This window comes from Streptopelia decaocto, assembly GCF_964273445.1.
Source record: "Streptopelia decaocto genome assembly, chromosome: 1".
NCBI lineage: Eukaryota > Metazoa > Chordata > Aves > Columbiformes > Columbidae > Streptopelia > Streptopelia decaocto.
Genome location: NC_138663.1, coordinates 41,085,430 through 41,097,661, shown reverse-complemented (window position 1 = coordinate 41,097,661; position 12,232 = coordinate 41,085,430). Strand labels below are relative to the sequence as shown.

The 12,232-nt window shown below is 54.1% G+C and overlaps 1 protein-coding gene across 2 annotated transcripts; it reads left to right on the top strand.

The window, feature by feature from the left end:
• Positions 1-1,630: 1,630 nt before the first annotated feature.
• Positions 1,631-11,327, top strand: PMM1 (phosphomannomutase 1). Of its 2 annotated transcripts, none has more exons than XM_082076030.1 (8): positions 1,631-1,770; positions 1,867-1,984; positions 2,885-2,961; positions 3,151-3,242; positions 5,524-5,623; positions 6,464-6,539; positions 9,905-10,020; positions 10,720-11,327. In XM_082076030.1, the coding sequence occupies exons 1-8, from the start codon at positions 1,696-1,698 to the stop codon at positions 10,840-10,842; spliced, it is 777 nt and encodes a 258-aa protein (XP_081932156.1). In that variant the 5' UTR covers positions 1,631-1,695; the 3' UTR covers positions 10,843-11,327. The 2 variants fall into 2 exon arrangements, with proteins under 2 accessions (XP_081932156.1, XP_081932155.1); XM_082076029.1 differs by having other exon boundaries at positions 1,655-1,770; positions 2,915-2,961.
• The last annotated feature ends 905 nt before the right edge of the window (positions 11,328-12,232 follow it).

Genomic DNA, 12,232 nt, shown 5'->3' with positions numbered 1-12,232 from the left:
GCTCTTTGGCTTCTGGTAGTCAAGCAACCTGAATCCATGAAGACGTCTCTACTCACTCTTCAGCATGCCATGGTAGGCACACTTTGAAGTATTGATATTCTGGAGTAAGCATCCACACATTAACTGATGAGGGATATATGTAATCAGACCTATAAATTAGCATAACCCTAAACTGAACTAAAACTTTGGCACCCAATTACATACTAAGCAGCTGGGTGCTGAGAAACCATTCTGGGGGCTTCAAAGCATCTGAGAAAAAAGTCCAGCTTTCCAGAGGTGGGAGGTTGTAACCAGTGTCTGATCCAGAAGGCCCCAGAGACCATGATTTTGGATGAACATCCATGCAAGGGCAAATAACACTTGTAATGCTGATCCAAAACTGCCTGATTCACTATGTTATGGAGGCAACTCATAGAAACAGCATGGAAATAGCTGTCCTGGTGACATTAACTGGTGAACACAATGAATGCCTCCCCCAGCAAGCAGCTAAGGATGTTTTGGTAAACCTTGTCTGAGGCAATGGCATAAAAGTAAATTATTAACATTGTTTCTGTGCATCTACCTTTCATTGAGTAGAAGCAGGAAAATCAAAAAGATGAGTAAACCCCAAAACTTGTGAAGGTACCTGGATGCTTCATTTTGAGAGGAATCTGGTGGAAAACTAGGAAAAGGGGTTGCACAATGTCCTGGAAGCAAATAATACTGAGAAAAAAACAAGCAGACCTTAAAAAAAGAAAACTTCCCCTCAGCTCAGCACGCTAAGCATGGTCCAGGGAGTGAAGGCAAACTGATTGTGAGCAAAAAGGATTGAATGTTCCACCTAGGTTGTTCTTGATCACAGAATCACAGAATGTTAGGGATTGGAAGGGACCTCGAAAGATCATCTAGTCCAATTCTCCCGCTGGAGCAGGAACACCTAAATGAGGTTACACAGGAATGTCTCCAAGGAAGGAGACTCCACAGCCTCCCTGGGCAGCCTGTTCCAGTGTTCTGTCACCAGATATTGATATTCGAAAATAATTCAGGAATTATTGTAGGAGATGGCAGCCAGGTATGCTGTCCACCATTACGTATCAGGCCAGCATAATACAGAGCCATATGAATATGATCTGACCAGATGGTCTGATTAAATCTTAAATGACTCGTGGTAACTGCTAAGCGGGTCAAAGCAAAAGTTACTGCAAGAAATAGATATGGCTTTGTCCAGAGGGGTGGAAGCTGAAAACTTCACTTCCAGTGAAAATATCAGCTATTAGCAGCATCCTCTTGGAAATGTGAGGTGAGGCATCGGAGTTAACCGGGACAAGGCATCCTGCTCCTCTCCCGTTCCTTAGGACACAGGGACCCCCAGAGGAGCTGAGCTTGCCAGATAGCTCAATCCAGCCCCTAAATGCAGGGGGAACTGCAGTCATAACAGCAAACGTGAAAACACCACCCTCCCAAAATCCCAGGTCCTCCCTTAGGGCTCTAAAGCAAAAAGATTTAAAGGAAGAGCTGAAGCGGGGAAGCCGTTCAAGACCTGCACGTTAAGGCATCATTGAAAGGGCCTTCGGGCACATGGGGGCACGGTGGAGGGGTCCTCTGGGGCCGCCCCCCCCCGTGCCGCACGCTGGTTCCCGGGAGGGCGGCGCGGCCGCCATCGCCGCCCCGGCGCGGTCCCGCCTCCCGCCCGCAGAGGCCGGCTCGGCGGCGGGGATGGCGGCGGCGGCAGCGCGGGGCCGGGTGCTGTGCCTCTTCGATGTGGACGGGACCCTGACGCCGGCTCGGCAGGTAGCAAGGCACGGGGGCACGGAGTTTTGCTGGGGGAGGGAGCCGAGGTGAGAATGACGGAGCCGGCTGTGGCCTCACACGCTGCTTCCCCTCCAGAAAATCGCGCCGGAGGTGGACGCGTTCCTGCGGGAGCTGCGGGAGAGGGTGCAGATCGGCGTGGTGGGAGGCTCGGACTACGCCAAGATAGCCGAGCAGCTGGGGGACGGGGACGAAGGTGAGATGCGGCCGACGAGGTTTCCCCGGGGTGGGGGGTTCTCCTGTGTCCTAAATCTGACCCTAAACCCGCCCTCGGGGCTGCCGGCCATGCCCCGGCAGGAGCCGCCGCTCCGCGCGTTCTGCCGCTGCGGAGCGCAGGCGGGGCCGGCAGGCAGGGATGCTCCAGCCCACGCTGCCAGCTCCGGCCTCGGCTTTGTACGAGCTTCATCTGGGCTCTGACAGCTTTCCCCCCTCCCCACCACCCCCGCGCAGTGGGCAGGGGAGCCCCTTGCAAATTTTGCCTCCCTGCTGCTGGGGGTCTCCGGGGGGTGTCCTCATCGTGTTCAAACAGGGACATGGGGTAAAGAGTTGGAGGGCGAGGGGGCAGCCCCTGCTCCCTCCGCCTTGTTTTCATTCTCTGGCATGGATGCCAAGCGCAGCCGGGCTCCGAGCTCTGCCTTGGTGATGGAGGGAAAGGGCGAAATTCCCGGCTGAGGCTGATGGCTGAGTCGGCAGCTGTGTGTCTGGGTTGCAGGAGGGGCTGGAGTTAGATAACCAGTAAATGCATCACCCCAGCGCCCTGACGGTGGGAAGGGGAGGAGAGAGAGTGGAGTAGCACACACGTGGTTGAAAGCCTGACATTTTGGAGCCCTTATCTTTGTCCTGCCACTGATTCAGCCCGTGACCTCGCTCAGGTCATTTCCCCTGCGTGCGTCAGCTCCCCACCTGTGAGCAGAAGATAATCTCCTTGCCCGCTTTGTGGACAGCCAGGCGGGTGGGTGGCCCTTTGTGGAGCACGGAAGATGTGGAAAGCGTGGTACTAAGGAACCAGGAGGATGGCTCAGTTCTGAGCCCAGTCCTTTTGGCCTCTTTTCCCAAGCACTACTCATGTTTCCTCTTTTGTTTCCTCCCCGCTTAGTTATCGATAAGTTTGACTATGTCTTCGCAGAGAACGGCACAGTGCAGTACAAGAATGGGCAGCTGGTCTCCAAGCAGGTAGGTCCAGCCATGGCTCTCATTCCCCGTGCTTTGCATGCCATGGGGAGCGGTGCCTGGCCCCACGCAGATGGGCAGCCTCTTCTCCCCAAATGCCAGATCTGAATGTTCCACTCCTCCAGGTCATGTTCTTGGGTGAGTTTCATGGAAGGTCAAGCACCTTCCTCATTCCTGCTTCTCCTCCCACAGGCCATTCAGGACCACCTGGGGGAAGAGCTGCTGCAGGATCTAATCAACTTCTGTCTCAACTACATGGCGCTGCTGAAGCTGCCCAAGAAACGGTAAGGACGCAAGCCCATGCAGTCGCGTTCCTGATTTCTAGGGAGCTCTGTACTCCAGGGCTCTCCTAAGAACAGCTGAACTACTGGGCTTGTTGTGCTTCAGGTTTTATCTTAGCATCTAGAGGTCCTGTGTAGGATCATTGTCCCACTGAGCTGAGCACTGTGGGCAAATAATGGAAGAGGACCTTTGTTCTGGAGAGTCAGCACTATTTTTTAGCATAATGCCTGCTCTTTTGCCCCTTGGACTTTCCTCCCTGGGAAGCAGGGTACAGCCACTGCATGCATCTCATTTAGGACGATGGTACCATCTCGTTACTGGTCAGGGCATCAGGCATCATTGATCATATGAATTTCCAAACAGACAAACAATGGCTCTTAAGATGGGAGGTCCAGCGCCTGAGCACACAGTTTCACTCTGTTTCTAAGCCTGTGTCTCTTGGTGCCAGTGGTAATAGGGCTGGCCCTGCTCTGCCCCCCTCAACTGTGTCTTCCTGTCTGCTTCCTCCATGAGACCCTGCAGCCACAGGCTGAGCTGGGTCGGTACATCTCCTCTGAAGGAAGGCTACGCCACTGCCAGGGAAGAAAAGAGTAGTTTTCCATTGGATCGGCTTGTCCTATTATCACAGAAAAGAGAGAGAGGGAACAGATGGCATGGAGGTGGAAGGGGAGAGCAGGGGGACCTCTTTCAGAGGCATCCTGCAGTTAAACCAGGCTGGGTGCAGCGTCAAACCACCTCTCAGACCACAGTTTCACAAACGCTTCAAGGCAGCATGAGCCAGCAGTGCTGTTGAAAGCAGCGGCTCTGCCCGCTCCTCGTCCTGGCTGTTTGTTCCTGCTCTCCTCTCATGTTTGTACAATGAACCCCAGCAGGAGAGCTGTCTGGTCAAAATTTAGCTGGTTAATGTTGCTAAACTGTAATCCAGATTAGTTGCCTGATCTGAGTCAGCATGTGGCAATAGGAGGACCAGTGAGAGGGGCCAGAGTAGCTCCTTGTGACAGGACTGCTGGCTGAACATTCCCCCAAAAGCGTAGGCTGGGCCCAGAACCCTCCAGGCTGTTTGGTTGCCTCATTGCTGTCTGGTTGCCCAACAGCTGGGCGAAGTTTCAGCTCCCAAGTGCCTCTGTGGATTTAGGCTTATGGGATTTCTAGCAAAGCAAGGACTTTAACCCTCATGTCCCAAGTCTTGGGCTGCGGCATGAGCCAGCAAACCCTCGATGCTGCAGAGATGCTGTTCCCAGGCTTCAGGCATGGCTGCCCGTGTGTTCATTCCCCATGATGTTCTTCACTGTGTTAGGAGACAGGAGGTGCAGCTTTTCCCCCAGACTCAGTGTGGTAAGCACTTTATCACAGAGAAACAGCAGGCAGGGCTGGGAGCCACATCAGAGGATTAATGAGTGCAGGACTCCTCAGCTGGACATTAGAGGGTTAATGAGCTCAAGGCTCATCAGCTGGACATAGAAGAGGATCTCCCTGCTCCAGCTAGGTTTCCACAAGAGTTTCAATCTATTTTCAAATCGGCAGTGCTGCCATCCCCTCGTGTTTCTGCCCCACCAGTGCTGGTACCTGTCTGACCCCCAGGTGAGCTATTCCAAGGTGATAAGCAAACAGAACAAAGAGAAAAGAAAGGAACAGTTTTCTGCTGGCTTAGTGCTTTGAACCAACCCACTGAGGAAGTAACAGCCTAGAGATCTCAGTGCAACGTGAGGGTGGCAAGCAGGGCCTTGGTCCTGTCCATGAGAGCTTAGATAAGAGTTGCAGTCAAAAGCGCAGGGAACAAACAGGAGATATGAAGGCCCTGTGGGTCCTACCTGATTTGTATCCCATGAGGAGGTTCTGATTGCTCATCAGCCTGCCACCAGACCTCAGCAGTGAGTTACACTGACCTGTTCCATCCCACTGCCCCAAGGTACTGCCAGCTTCAACGCAACATTTCTCAAAACCCTCCAGTGGTGGAGATGCCACAGTCTCATCTGGTGGTTGTTTGAGTCCAGGCAGTAGCTGTCCTTGCAGTTATTACAACGTTAGAAAATATTTCCCATCACCTCACCTAAGCTTATTGCTTCCAGCCTCTCCCCAGGGCACACAGGAACTGTTTATTTCTCTTCTCCCACAGTCTCTTTTTATAAAACTATGACTCCCTTGTCAACCATAAGCAGAGTTGTTGATACCTGACTTGAAGCACCCATGAGGGGGCATGGCTTTTCTCCTCCTGCATGTCCCTGGAAAGGTCTGGTTTCTTTCTCCCTGCCCCCGTAACCCTGCACCCTTGCCCACCCACAGAGGAACCTTCATTGAGTTTCGCAACGGGATGCTGAACATCTCCCCCATCGGTCGGAGCTGCACGCCAGAGGAGCGAATCGAGTTCTCTGAGCTGGACAAGGTAGACGGGCCAGACTCAGGCTGTCCCTGTATACCACTTTCGAAATCTCATCTGAAAATGTCTTTTCATGCCCCCCATTTTATTTTCATATTCTCAGCTGTCATTTAATTCATAGCATAACTATTCATGGCAGCAAATGAGACACAGATGAATGGAGGAATTTGACTTCATTGGGGACCACCGATGTAGTAGGGTGGCCAGCAGGATTCCTTGTGGGAAGGCCCCAGGGAATAAGGCACCTATTTAACAGGGCGTCTCCTTGTTTACAGTAACCAAAGGTAGAATTGCACTGAAAACCTCAGAGAGACTTAAACTTCTCAGGTTGCACCATCCCTCCAGGCCCACAAGCTGTCTTCTCTCTCCCACTCCCCCAACCCCAACATAGCTGGAACCAATGGGCCTTCCAGACTGGGAGGGCCACAGCAGATCTGCTGGGCAGATCTCTGGAGGGCTTGGCCCATGCCCCAGGCAGTTTCTGCCTGGAGTGGGGGAGTCTCGGCATCCAGAGACTTGTCAAGACTTTGCAAAACTTTTTCAGCAAAGCTGGAGGCTCTGGTTCATGAACTGGGCTTCTGGAAAGTTGAAGCAGTTGCACTTCATTGCCAAGGAAGGGCTGGGATCTGCTCTTCCCAGGAGCCTCCTGGAGCTGTCCTGAGCTGGTGGCCTTTTACACAGGCACAGGGTAGGACTGGTAAAAGCTGGCTAAATGTCATTATACTGGGAGCAGGTGGGAAAGGGGAATGCAATAAGCCAGAGTTGCCCAGTTATGGTGGACTCTGGTAGACTGTGAACATCTAATCATTCAAACCCTCCTTCCTTCCCTCTCCTTCTTCTCTGCAGAAAGAGCGGATCCGGGAGAAGTTTGTGGCAGCCTTGCAGAGGGAGTTTGCTGGCAAAGGTCTGCGTTTCTCTCGAGGTGAGTGGAGGCGGCTTCCCTGGCTTTGCCCTCACCTCTTTATCATGTTTCCCGTAAAATGCTGGGAAAGGGAGCAGGAATCCTGGCTGCTCCTCTGGGGACCTGGAGATCCTGGTAAGAGCACAAGGAACTTCTGTTCCTGGAGAACTGCCATGGGGGTGTCACCTTGGCATTCACAGCAGGGTGACAGCAGAGAAACAGGCCTATAAGAAAGATGGGGACAGACTTTTTAGCAGGGCCTGTTACAGCAGGACAAGGGGTAATGGTTTTGAACTAAAGGAGGAGAGATTCAGGCTGGACATGAGGAAGAAATTTTTTTACAATGAGGGTGGTGAAACACAGGCACAGGTTGCCCAGAGAGGTGGTAGATGCCCCGTCCCTGGAGACATTCAAGGCCAGGCTGGATGGGGCTCTGAGCAACCTGATCTATTTGAAGATGTCCCTGCTCATTGCAGGGGGGTTGGACTAGATGACCTTTGAAAGTCCCTTCCAACTCAAACTGTTCTATGATTCTATGAAAATAAATGGTGCTGCAGATTTGCCTCTCTGGGACTCAGCCAGCCAGGCAGGTTTCTGTCCCATGACGTTATCCCTGCCTTAATTCCAGCCAGCTCTGCAGAGCCCACCCCTGCCCAGGAGTTCTGTCCTGGCTCAAGTGTCAGCAGCAAGGTGGCCAGCAGAGCTCCAGGCACATGCAGCCCTCCCTGGGAAGGGAGACAGGAGCCTCAAGGATGTCTGAGCTCTGGGGTTTGTTGGCAGGATTGGCTACGAGGGAAACATCTTCCTTGAGGAATCACTGCTGAGAGGTAGGGAGTTTGCAGCTCCATGCTGTGGCCTTCTGCAGGGCCAGTTCTTGGGGTGAAGGTACGCTCTTACAGCCAGCTTCCCAAAGGCAAGGAATCAAAGGAGAGACTCGAGCAATGCTGGGAGTCTGGCCAGGACAGGGAGGAAAAGGAGGGTGTGTAAGTGGTGGGGCTGAAGCAGAGCGGTGGGTATGTGTGAGATAAGAAGGTGCCATGTGGCAGGATAGCCAAAGGGCAAGAGGGTGATGAGGCTGGGAGGCAGCAGGTGACATCCGACTCTTGCACCCAGTGTGGACCAGTACTGAGGGCCTGGCCCTCTGGTCCTGCAAGGGCTTTTCCTCCTGAGAGCCTCCCCTTGCCCTCAGCATCCTGCCAGGGGCTGCCTGCAGCACTGACACACACCATTTGTCACAGCAGACAAGGACAAAGTCCCTGCCGCCGTGTCCCTGCAGGCACGGGCGACAAGAGCAGAACAATGGGCTTTTCTCCTCTGACTTTGGGAAGCTGCCATGAAGAGCCTGGACCTGTTGTGTAAAAGCATGAAGACAAGGGGAGTTGTGGTCACCCTGCTCCTCCACAAAGAAAACGCAGGGTGTCTCAGGTCAGGCATCCAAAAACAGGGACACACAGAAATGGGGCTCTTCTGCCAAACTGGCTCCATGTGCCTTGTCCCAGGCTGTGGAGGACGCAAGTCCCAGAGGTGGTACGAGATCTCCCAGACCCATGCTTGGCCCAGACAAGGGACAGTTCTGGCTGTCCTCCACGTGAATTCTCTCTTTGATTTCCTACCCTCTCCAGCTGGCATCAGGAGCCCCTTCTTGCTGCCCAGCTCTGTTTTTTAAGCCAAAATGCAGCGAAATGTGGTGTTTTTCACAAATAAATGGCTTTGGATACAAAATCAGGAAGGAATTTAATTAGGTTGACCAAGTTTAGCTCCTGCTCTGATGCTGGCGGCTGCTGCAAGCCTGGGGGCATCCCCATCCCTGAGCTCGTAGGGTACTTGCTCCCATCCATATCACAGCATCCTGCCTGGGGCATCCTGTCCGGTGGTGAATCCTCTGCCCCGAGCTGGGCACACAGGCTCCATCCCCAGCTCCTCAGCCTCCAAGGAAGGTTGGTTTGGGATCTCCAAACCAATGGGGACACGTCAACCAGCTAGGGAGGAGAAAAGCATGGCATCAGGATGTGCACATTTGAACAGCCTGGGGATCGGTGCCTCTGCTGCAGCAGGGACTGTGCCTGTGGGTACCTGTGGTTACCTGTCTACTCACCCCCTTCCTAAGAGATTTATGAAGAAGGAGAGCGTGAAACTCCAGGATTGCTGGTGGCCCAGTAGATTGCCTGGAGAAGTAGAGAGTCCTCTTGAAACCAAGAGGAGCAGAGACCTGAACTGGCACGAGGATGCACATCAAAACTCAAATCCCTGTTCCTTCTGGCTCCGAGAAAGACCCAAACATCCGTGTGCCCTGAGTCGCAGGCTTGGAAGGAGCCTGTCACCTGTGTTGGTGCTGGGACAAGGGTCTGACTCTGCAGCCCGTGCACACAGCGGGGCAGCTCTAGAGGATGGGGAAGGAGCTGCCTCCAGTCACCCCCAAAAGGCAGCTCAGTGCTGGGGTAGACTATGCCTGGTCTATGAGCAAGGGCTGGGAGGTTCATTAACCATTGGTAGCTGTGGTTGTCCATGTGCATGCATACATATGCTCTCAGGGAAAGCTCCCTCACCTCTGTACGTTTGGCCCATCTGCCTTGATAACCCAGATGTTGGCAACTCACACTTGACTCTCCTGGCGAGAAGTGACAGGTCCAGGTCATGCCCCGATTATATTGACGTGTTTATGGTACCTCCATGACAAGGTACTTGATCTGTGTGCAAAGCCTGCTGGGGGCCTGCAGGGCAGCCAGCTGGGACCCCTGAACTGTGCAGTGCATGCGGTTTGCTTCGTGTGTGCACACTCGTGGTGTGAATTTTGGGGTTGTCCTATGCTGGGACAGGAGTTGGACTTGATGATCCTTGTGGATCCCTTCCAACTCAGGACATTCTATGATTCCTAGGGTGCCAGAGCCCCCAGTCCCTGTGGGGTTAAGGAGCATCAGAGCAGTGGCTGTAGAAGGGCCAGCGATGTCTGCACAAGGGTCTAGGAGAGAGCGTGGTGCCAATCTCCAAGGACATTGTCCCCTGTTGGGACACAGAACATGCTGATGCTACCTGCAAGGCTTGACCTCAAATCTCCCCGAAAATATGCATCTCTAGGGACTTCCCACCCCATCATCCGCCCCTGCAGCCCGCTGGTTCCAGCTTGCCTGCAGTTAGGGGAACAGTGCTGATGTCACCCCAGCCACGCTGATGTCACTCTAGCCCGTTGTCATAGGAACAGCATCTGTCACTGTCCTAGCCAAGTGCCGAAGAGGCGCACCAAGGCAGAGCAGGTGCCTGGCTGCTGTTTGGGCTGGGGGCTCCCCACAGACATCCAGCCCTTTCCCCTTCTCCCGCCCATCTCAGGGTTGGGGGACACCCTGCCAGCTCCCACCATTGTTGCCTGATGCCCTCCCTTCTGCTGGCAGGTGGCATGATCAGCTTTGATGTGTTCCCAGAGGGCTGGGACAAGCGCTACTGCCTCAACGTGCTCGATGATGAGAGATTTGACACCATCCACTTCTTTGGGAACGAGACCACCCCTGTGAGTATGCCCCACTGGCCCCACACTTGGCCACTTTCTCATGTGGTGGGGGAGAGATGCTCTCAAGTGATGCCTGTTTGCAGCAGGCTCGTGATGGCTGCAGGCCTGCTGGGCCGTGGAAAAATCACCCTGGATTGACTGTGCTGGGGAGCAGGTCCACCTCGGCATCACTTTCCTCCCCCCGGCACCCCTGGGAGGGGGGCAGCCACTCCTGCAGCCCTCAGGACCCAAAACATGAGCCCCCAGTGCTTAGGAGAGGGCTTTTCAACAGCAGGAACAGCTTCACCTTCCCTTCAGCATGGTGGAGGATGATGCTTCCTTGCCGCTGTAGACCAGCTTGGCTATCAACTCAACTCTTTCCAGATGATGGCAATATCTGCCCCCCAAGATGTGCCCACCCACCTTCTGCTAGCCCCTCCACAGGCAGGGCAGGGGTTAACCCCAGGCTCCTGGGCAAGTTTTGCTGGTGTAGGACCTTCCCCATCCTTTGAAGAGGAGAGGGAGCAGGGCTCACAGCCCAGCCTCTTCTGCCTCCCTGGGCCAGCAAAGCCCTGGCAGCCTCTCCCCAGCAGGTCCCTGCCTGCCCAGCCCCAGCTCCCACCCCAGCTCTTCACAGGACAGAGCAAGATGCAGATTCACGGATGAGGGTGCTCTGTCGACACCCTGTTAACATTTTCCCTTTTTCCTATTCCCCTGCAGGGAGGGAATGATTATGAAATCTACGATGATCCCCGCACGGTGGGACACAGCGTCCAGTCCCCCCAGGACACAGTCCAGCGATGCCGTGAAATCTTCTTTCCAGAGAGAGCAAACGAGTGCTGACTGCCAAGTCCCCGCAGCCCTGCCCCAGCCCCACTCTTTCCCCCCACCAGGAAAAGCACCTTTGTTTGAGGAATCTCCTCAGGGGTAGACAGAAAAAAAACACTTGCCAGAGGTGGTCAGGAGGTAACGCAGGTGTGTGTGCAGGAGGGGCCTTTGCTGAGCAGCTTTTCAGCACTCCCCACTTGCGGCCGGGGCTTGTGGGACCAGACCGTCCTCACCTCCAGCAAAACTTCTCTCTGGACAGTTCGGCTTGTGGCAGGCAGTGATGCAGATGCTTTTGTGGTTGGGAAGCATTTGAAAGGGCCAGTCGCACTAGCATGTGTGTGTGTCCATCCCGTGCTCCCCCATCTCTTCTTTTCCACTCTGTTTATCTTATGCAGGAGGGAACACGTGTCTCACCTTTCTTGCCCCTGGCTGGGGAGGATGGAGCTGCTGAGGTGCTCTCACCAGAGCTGCTCTGCAGCCAGAGGCCAGGAAGGCTGTTTGTCCTGAGCTCGTGGTAGGAAGCAGTAGCTGAGACCCTGGTTCCTTGCAGTGCCGTGCATTCTAATGGAGAACATCACCATGTCCTTCACCTTGGTGCCACCCTGTGCCAGTCCCTACAGGTGACCTGGGAAAGATAGTTTTACAAATACTCTGCTCCAGTTCTGATTTTTGCTCAGGTGCATGAAGAAGCTAATTCTCTCTTTAGCTTACAAAAATACCCCCAAAAGCTACTAAGGGTTTATTTTCTGTGTTCTGCAGAAGCTGTGAAGTCAGACCTTGCCCGGTGCAGCTGGAGAACCCCGGGTGCCTGGCCTGTGCAGAGCACCCTGCGGAGCTGTTGGGGACAGGCTTCACAGCAGCCTTCCCCCGCTGTGTCCATTAGGTGTCACAGATGTATCAGTGACAATACCTTACACAGGGCATTCAGAACAGGGTGAGTCCCCTTCCTTCACAGTGCTCAGCTTTCCATCATCCTGACAGAGACATTTTCAGAGAGGACCCACACAGGCCAGGCCTGGTTCCTTGTGCCAATGGAGGTACGCACGCAACAGTGCCCTCCAAGCTTTCCAACCCATCTTGTCCAACGTGCTTGGTTTATGTGGTCACCTTTAGGGACATGAGTTCTCCAGTGCAGCTGTCACGTGTCCTCCTGCTCCCCTCTTCTCCTGGGTCTTCGTGAGTTGCAAAACCACGTCTTTCCTTTGGTCCCTGACCCTTTGGCCCCTTTATTCCTGGCCATTATGCGGGGGTGTGTGACTGCACTGGTGACATTAGTCACAACTCTGTGCTCAGGAGGAGCTCAGTGATCCCCTCCAGGGATGTGTCCTGCTTATAGCTCCCTAGGGCTCATGTGTCTGGAGTTTGTGGACCTGGAACGTGCCAGAGATTCGTGCAAAAGCTCCCC